Source organism: Oncorhynchus clarkii, chromosome 21, assembly GCF_045791955.1.
Source record: "Oncorhynchus clarkii lewisi isolate Uvic-CL-2024 chromosome 21, UVic_Ocla_1.0, whole genome shotgun sequence".
Taxonomy (NCBI): Eukaryota; Metazoa; Chordata; class Actinopteri; order Salmoniformes; family Salmonidae; genus Oncorhynchus; species Oncorhynchus clarkii.
Window position 1 is genome coordinate 1528333 of NC_092167.1, and position 8560 is coordinate 1536892.

The 8560-nt window shown below is 41.8% G+C and overlaps 1 protein-coding gene across 1 annotated transcript; it reads left to right on the forward strand.

Moving 5' to 3' along the window:
* The first annotated feature begins 110 nt into the window (after positions 1 to 110).
* LOC139379629 (microsomal glutathione S-transferase 1-like) lies at positions 111 to 8297 on the forward strand. Its single transcript, XM_071122433.1, has 5 exons — positions 111 to 236; positions 921 to 1067; positions 4400 to 4494; positions 5771 to 7618; positions 7724 to 8297. Exons 2-4 carry the CDS (start codon positions 942 to 944, stop codon positions 6015 to 6017), a joined length of 468 nt encoding a protein of 155 aa, XP_070978534.1. The 5' UTR covers positions 111 to 236; positions 921 to 941; the 3' UTR covers positions 6018 to 7618; positions 7724 to 8297.
* The last annotated feature ends 263 nt before the right edge of the window (positions 8298 to 8560 follow it).

Genomic DNA, 8560 nt, shown 5'->3' on the forward strand with positions numbered 1-8560 from the left:
GTTGTAGATGAAAATGTGTTCATCGGACAATGAAACGGTAGCATAAAAAAAGCCATCGGAGGAAGTGGACGCATTTTTTTTGGTAGAACCGCAGATCTGGCGGAAGTCCAAATATTCGCCCCCCTTTTTTTTTCTTCTGAAACTGCCTGAACAAACCGCCCACATCGGCGCAGTCTAACAGGCTGGTACTTTTCCCTGGCTCCGAGTCAAAACCAAAGACGAAGTTTCTTGAAAAGGTATGAAACTATTCGCTCTGCTCAAAATAAACTATGCGAACGCCGTCAGCGGATATTATTGTAGCGTGTGTGTAGATCAATTAAAATGTAACCCGTACAATAGTTACATTTGTATCGTTATTATTATTATTTTTTTTTTAAAGGAGGCTATTTTGCGTAATGTGTGTAGACTATGTAAATGCGCAAACGGTGTGGCTGCACGTACCCAGCGCTGCACTGGTTATAACGTGTGTATGGGAGACATTGCGTCACAATGCAATGCATGCATTTAATTCATCATAGTATGCACGAGGAAAGTACAACCTTTCTGTTGGGGGTAAATTATATCTGTGTGTAAACTACCCTAGAAACAGTAAACACGTCACACACGTTACAACGACTAGAAACAAAGTGTTGGGTTTCGCCGTTGAACACTCCTCTCCCAAGATTATGCAATAGCACCCCATTAAAAATAACACAAATAAGAGTTGTCGTAAATCAGTAAATATCTACATGCATTAGGTTTATTAATGTGTTATTACCATTAGATCAATGATCAATTACGTATTTATTTTTTTAAATTTAATGAGACATTTAAAAAAAAAAGTTGAAATGTAAAAACAAAACTTTTCAAATCCACTTGAAGTTCAATCAAACCTAAACCGTGTGATCGCTAAGTTTATGTTGTTCTGCTCTGTTTTCCAGCGAGACTCGAACCGAACAGCCATGGCAGAGCTAACTCATATGATAGACAGCGAGGTGTTCCTGGCCTTCTCTACCTACGCCACTATCGTCGTCCTCAAGATGATGCTGATGTCTCCTATGACTGGATACTTCCGCATCACGAGAAAGGTACACAAACCTAGAGTTTGGAAGACAACCGTGAACTTGTTTTCCCTTTAATTGACTGCAGTGGACTAAATCAGGGTCTCACAGAGTGATTATTGGTCGTCTTAAACAAATCTACTTTGTAATTTTACCTCACACACATGTTTTTTTACCTCACACACATGTTTTTTTACCTCACACACGTTTTTTTTTACCTCACACACATGTTTTTTTACCTCACACACATGTTTTTTTACCTCACACACATGTTTTTACCTCACACACATGTTTTTTTAAATGTATGTTTATTTCACCTTTATTTAACCAGGTAGGCTAGTTGAGAACACCTTTATTTAACCAGGTAGACTAGTTGAGAACACCTTTATTTAACCTGGTAGGCTAGTTGAGAACACCTTTATTTAACCAGGTAGACTAGTTGAGAACACCTTTATTTTACCAGGTAGGCTAGTTGAGAACACCTTTTATTTAACCAGGTAGGCTAGTTGAGAACAAGTTCTCATTTACAACTAACGACCTGGCCAAGATAAAGCAAAGCAGTTCAACACAAACAACAACACAGAGTTACACATGGAATAAACAAACATACAGTCAATAATACAGTAGAACAAAAGAAAACAAAAAGTCTATATACAGTGAGTGCAAATGAGGTGAGATAAGGGAGTTAAGGCAATGAATAGGCCATGGTATTAAAGTAATTACAATATAGCAATTAAACACCAAAATGGTAGATGTGCAGAAGATGAATGTGCAAGTAGAGATACTGGGGTGCAAAGGAGCAAGATAAATAAATAAATACAGTATGGGGATGAGGTAGATAGATGGGCTGTTTAAAGATGGGCTATGTACAGGTGCAGTGATCTGTGAACTGCTCTGACAGCTGGTGCTTAAAGCTAGTGAGGGAGATGTGAGGGAGATGTGAGCTTCAGAGATTTTTGCAATTCGTTCCAGTCATTGGCAGCAGAGAACTGGAAGGAAAGATGACCAAAGGGCTTTGGGGGTGACCAGAGAGATATACCTGCTGGAGCGCGTGCTACGAGTGGTTGCTGCTATGGTGACCAGTGAGCTGAGATAAGTCGTGGATTTACCTAGCAGAGACTTGTAGATAACCTGTAGCCAGTGGGTTTGGCGACGAGTATGAAGCGAGGGCCAACCAATGAGAGCATACAGGTCGCACTGGTGGGTAGTATATGGGGCTTTGGTGACAAAACGGATGGCACTGTGATAGACTGCGTCCAATTTATTGAGTAGGGTTTTGGAGGCTATTTTGTAAATGACATCGCTGAAGTCGAGGATCGGTAGGGGGGTCAGTTTTATGGGGGTATGTTTGGCAGCATGAGTGAAGGATGCTTTGTTGCGATATAGGAAGCCGATTCTAGATTTAATTTTGGATTGGAGATGCCTAATGTGAGTCTGGAAGGAGAGTTTACAGTCTAACCAGACACCTAGGTATTTGTAGTTGTCCACATATTCTAAGTCCGAACCGTCCAGAGTAGTGATGTTGGACGGGCGGGCAGGTGCAGGCAGCGATCGGTTGAAGAGCATGCATTTAGTTTTACTTGCATTTAAGAGCAGTTGGAGGCCACGGAAGGAGAGTTGTATGGCATTGAAGCTCATTTGGAGGTTAGTTAACACAGTGTCCAAGGAGGGGCCAGAGGTATACAGAATGGTGTCGTCTGCGTAGAGGTGTATCAGAGAATCACCAGCAGCAAAAGCAACATAATTGATGTATACAGAGAAGAGAGTCGGTCCGAGAATTGAACCCTGTGGCACACCCATAGAGACTGCCAGAGGTCCGGACAACAGGCCCTCCGATTTGACACACTGAACTCTATCAGAGAAGTAGTTGGTAAACCAGGCGAGGCAATCATTTGAGAAACCAACGCTGTCGAGTCTGCCAATAAGAATGTGGTGATTGACAGAGTCGAAAGCCTTGGCCAGGTCGATGAATACGGCTGCACAGTAATGTCTCTTATCAATGGCGGTTATGATGTCGTTTAGGACCTTGCGCGTGGCTGACCCATGACCAGCTCTGAAACCAGATTGCATAGCGGAGAAGGTACGGTGGGATTCGAAATGGTCGGTAATCTGTTTTGTTAACATGGCTTTCAAATACCTTTAGAAAGACAGGGTAAGATAGAAGACCTGTTCCATGTCAGATATATAGTGGACATGTATTGCATTTTGAGTCTGTTTCCCAATATTACACTTAAGGTACATCACAGAAGACTGAAATATAAATAAACAGACGATTTTTGTCTGTTTAAAAAATTAATGAATTATGAAATTATGAAAAATATGAATAACATTCCTCCCATGAGGCTGAAGAGGGTGATTTAGGTCAATGACTGCAGGAAAGGGCTACTAACAAAACACTTCGAAAATGGTTATAATTAAAAATAAAAACATAATTCCAAGTGAATTTAAATGCGATTTCATGAATGGAATAGAACAGAGGTAAGAAGTGTGTTGAATCCCGTCTGCATCACATCCGGCCCCATCACCTCAGGCCCCATCACATCAGGCCCAATCACATCAGGCTGCATCACATCAGGCCCCATCACATCAGGCCCAATCACATCAGGCTGCATCACATCAGGCTGCATCGCATCCAGCTGCATCGCATCCGGCTGGCATCACATCAGGCTGCATCACATCAGGCCCCATCCCATCAGGCAGCATCACATCAGGCCGCATCACATCAGGCCCCATCACATCAGGCCCCATCACATCAGGCCCCATCACATCAGGCTGTATCACATCAGGCCCCATCACATCTGGTCCTGATCAGGAGCCCCATTTGGTCACGTCCTGACCTTAGTTCCTTTTTTATGTCTCTGTTTTAGTTTGGTCAGGGCGTGAGTTGGGGTGGGCATTCTATGTTTTGTATTTCTATGTGTTTGGCCTGGTATGGTTCCCAATCAGAGGCAGCTGTCAATCGTTGTCTCTGATTGAGAACCATACTTAGGCAGCCTGTTTTCCCACTGTTAGTTGTGGGTGGTTGTTTTCTGTCTTTGAGTGTCTGCACCAGACAGAACTGTTTCGTTTGTTTCCGCTTTGTTGTTTTTTTGTTGTTCTAGTGTTCAGTTTCTTTATTCAATCTACCATGAACACGTGCCACGCCGCACCTTGGTCCTCTTCACCTTCTTCCACCTTCTTCCACCTTCTTCCAACCGTTACATGACCGTCATTGTAAATACGAATTTGTTCTTCACTGACTTGCCTAGTTAAATACAGGATACATAATGAATGAACCTTGACCCTCCCTGGCTTAACAGAGCCGAGGTGGAAATTGAACGAGATAAAACATGTCCCTCCTTGCTTCCACCTCCCTCCAGGCATTTGCTAACCAGGAGGACACCAGTCTGGCCTCCTCTACAGAGGACAAGAAGAAGCTGGTCAGGGTGGATCCTGATGTGGAGAGAGTACGAAGGTATCCCCGTAGAAATATAATTGAAGCAAATGTCTCTGGTTCACGCTGACGTACAGCTGCTGTAACCATGACTGGAAAGAGATGGTAGAAATCCTGTTTTTAATAGAATTCATTTAGACGTTTTAGTTAGATCTGAACTCTCTCTCTCATTCCCCAGATGATCTGAACTCTGTCTCTCTCATTCCCCAGATGATCTGAACTCTGTCTCTCTCATTCCCCAGATGATCTGAACTCTGTCTCTCTCATTCCCCAGATGATCTGAACTCTGTCTCTCTCTCTCTCATTCCCCAGATGATCTGAACTCTCTCTCTCATTCCCCAGATGATCTGAACTCTCTCTCTCATTCCCCAGATGATCTGAACTCTCTCTCTCTCTCATTCCCCAGATGATCTGAACTCTCTCTCTCTCATTCCCCAGATGATCTGAACTCTGTCTCTCTCATTCCCCAGATAATCTGAACTCTCTCTCTCTCATTCCCCAGATGATCTGAACTCTCTCTCTCTCATTCCCCAGATGATCTGAACTCTCTCTCTCTCATTCCCCAGATGATCTGAACTCTCTCTCTCTCTCTCATTCCCTAGATAATCTGAACTCTCTCTCTCTCATTCCCCAGATAATCTGAACTCTCTCTCTATCATTCCCCAGATGATCTGAACTCTCTCTCTCTCTCATTCCCCAGATGATCTGAACTCTCTCTCTCTCATTCCCTAGATAATCTGAACTCTCTCTCTCTCATTCCCCAGATAGTCTGAACTCTCTCTCTCTCATTCCCCAGATGATCTGAACTCTCTCTCTCTTTCTCTCATTCCCCAGATGATCTGAACTCTCTCTCTCATTCCCCAGATAATCTGAACTCTCTCTCTCTCTCATTCCCCAGATGATCTGAACTCTCTCTCTCTCCTTCCCCAGATATTCTGAACTCTCTCTCTCTCTCTCGCTCTCTCTCTCATTCCCCAGATAATCTGAACTCTCTCTCTCTATGTCATTCCCCAGATAATCTGAACTCTCTCTCTCTCTGAACTCTCTCTCTCTATGATTCCCCAGATGATCTGAACTCTCTCTCTCTCTGATTCCCCAGATGATCTGAACTCTCTCTCTCTCTCATTCCCCAGATGATCTGAACTCTCTCTCTCATTCCCCAGATAATCTGAACTCTCTCTCTCTCATTCCCCAGATAATCTGAACTCTCTCTCTCTCTCTCTCATTCCCCAGATGATCTGAACTCTCTCTCTCTCATTCCCCAGATAATCTGAACTATCTCTCTCTCATTCCCCAGATGCCACCAGAACGACCTGGAGAACATCATCCCGTTCGTAGTGATTGGTCTGCTGTATACCCTGACAGGGCCAGACCTCTCCACTGCTCTGCTCCACTTCCGGGTGTTTGTTGGTTCCAGGCTCTTCCACACGGTGGCCTACGTCCTCCCCCTGCCCCAGCCCAGCAGAGCTGTGGCCTTCCTCATCGGACTGGTCACCACCAGCTGTATGGCCTCTAGGGTTCTGATTACTGCACTTTATCTGTAGAGGCCTGAGGAGACACACACACACACACACACACACACACACACACACCACTACAAGGGCCTTGTCTTTGAGGGTCTCCATTGAATGTGCTTGAGGAGGATACATTTACGTTTATCAAAGTTGTTCCTTCTGTGTCTCTGATAGGATTATAACATGCTGTTACTGCAGTACATATCAGAATGTTACTGCAGTACATATCAGAATGTTACTGACAGTACATATCAGAATGTTACTGCAGTACATATCAGAATGTTACTGACAGTACATATCAGAATGTTACTGCAGTACATATCAGAATGTTACTGACAGTACATATCAGAATGTTACTGCAGTACATATCAGAATGTTACTGCAGTACATATCAGAATGTTACTGCAGTACATATCAGAATGTTACTGACAGTACATATCAGAATGTTACTGCAGTACATATCAGAATGTTACTGCAGTACATATCAGAATGTTACTGACAGTACATATCAGAATGTTACTGCAGTACATATCAGAATGTTACTGACAGTACATATCAGAATGTTACTGCAGTACATATCAGAATGTTACTGCAGTACATATCAGAATGTTACTGACAGTACATATCAGAATGTTCCTTCTGTGTCTGATAGGATTATAACATGCTGTTACTGCAGTACATATCAGAATGTTACTGCAGTACATATCAGAATGTTACTGCAGTACATATCAGAATGTTACTGACAGTACATATCAGAATGTTACTGCAGTACATATCAGAATGTTACTGCAGTACATATCAGAATGTTACTGACAGTACATATCAGAATGTTACTGCAGTACATATCAGAATGTTACTGCTGTACATATCAGAATGTTACTGCAGTACATATCAGAATGTTACTGCAGTACATATCAGAATGTTACTGACAGTACATATCAGAATGTTCCTTCTGTGTCTGATAGGATTATAACATGCTGTTACTGCAGTACATATCAGAATGTTACTGCAGTACATATCAGAATGTTACTGCAGTACATATCAGAATGTTACTGCAGTACATATCAGAATGTTACTGACAGTACATATCAGAATGCTACTGCAGTACATATCAGAATGTTACTGACAGTACATATCAGAATGTTACTGCAGTACATATCAGAATGTTACTGACAGTACATATCAGAATGTTACTGACAGTACATATCAGAATGTTACTGCAGTACATATCAGAATGTTACTGCAGTACATATCAGAATGTTACTGCAGTACATATCAGAATGTTACTGCAGTACATATCAGAATGTTACTGCAGTACATATCAGAATGTTACTGACAGTACATATCAGAATGTTACTGCAGTACATATCAGAATGTCCCTCCTGTGTCTGATAGGATTATAACATGCTGTTACTGACAGTACCTATCAGAATGTTACTGCAGTACATATCAGAATGTTACTGACAGTACATATCAGAATGTTACTGCAGTACATATCAGAATGTTACTGACAGTACATATCAGAATGTTACTGACAGTACATATCAGAATGTTACTGCAGTACATATCAGAATGTTACTGACAGTACATATCAGAATGTTACTGCAGTACATATCAGAATGTTACTGACAGTACACATCAGAATGTTACTGCAGTACATATCAGAATGTCCCTCCTGTGTCTGATAGGATTATAACATGCTGTTACTGACAGTACCTATCAGAATGTTACTGCAGTACATATCAGAATGTTACTGACAGTACATATCAGAATGTTACTGCAGTACATATCAGAATGTTACTGACAGTACATATCAGAATGTTACTGACAGTACATATCAGAATGTTACTGCAGTACATATCAGAATGTTACTGACAGTACATATCAGAATGTTACTGCAGTACATATCAGAATGTTACTGACAGTACACATCAGAATGTTACTGCAGTACATATCAGAATGTTACTGACAGTACATATCAGAATGTTACTGACAGTACATATCAGAATGTTACTGACAGTACATATCAGAATGTTACTGCAGTACATATCAGAATGTTACTGCAGTACATATCAGAATGTTACTGCAGTACATGTCAGAATGTTACTGACAGTACAACAGTACTGAGAGTACTGACAGTACAACAGTTTCCACTAGAAATTGGAGGCCACTCAGGGACAATCTAAACTTGATGAGTAATGCCATTCCCTCTAACAGTCGTCCCAGAATCAAGCCTCTGTTGAGTCTCATTCTCTATTGGCAGCAACAGGATGTTGAGGCCAGTCAGTTCAGAAAATAAAATTTGAATTTCAAGAGTTGATTTTGGTTCATTAATGTCTATGTGTGGATTTTTCAATACCTTTAGTTGGATCATTCTATTCATTTTATGAATCAACTGATCTTGTGTTCAGAATTGACCCAATAACCTGGGCTCCCATAGGGCTCTGGTTAAAAGGAGTGGATTTATAGGGCTCACATAGGGCTCTGGTCAAAAGGAGTGGATTTATAGGGCTCTGGTCAAAAGGAGTGGATTTATAGGGCTCCCATAGGGCTCTGGTCAAAAGGAGTGGATT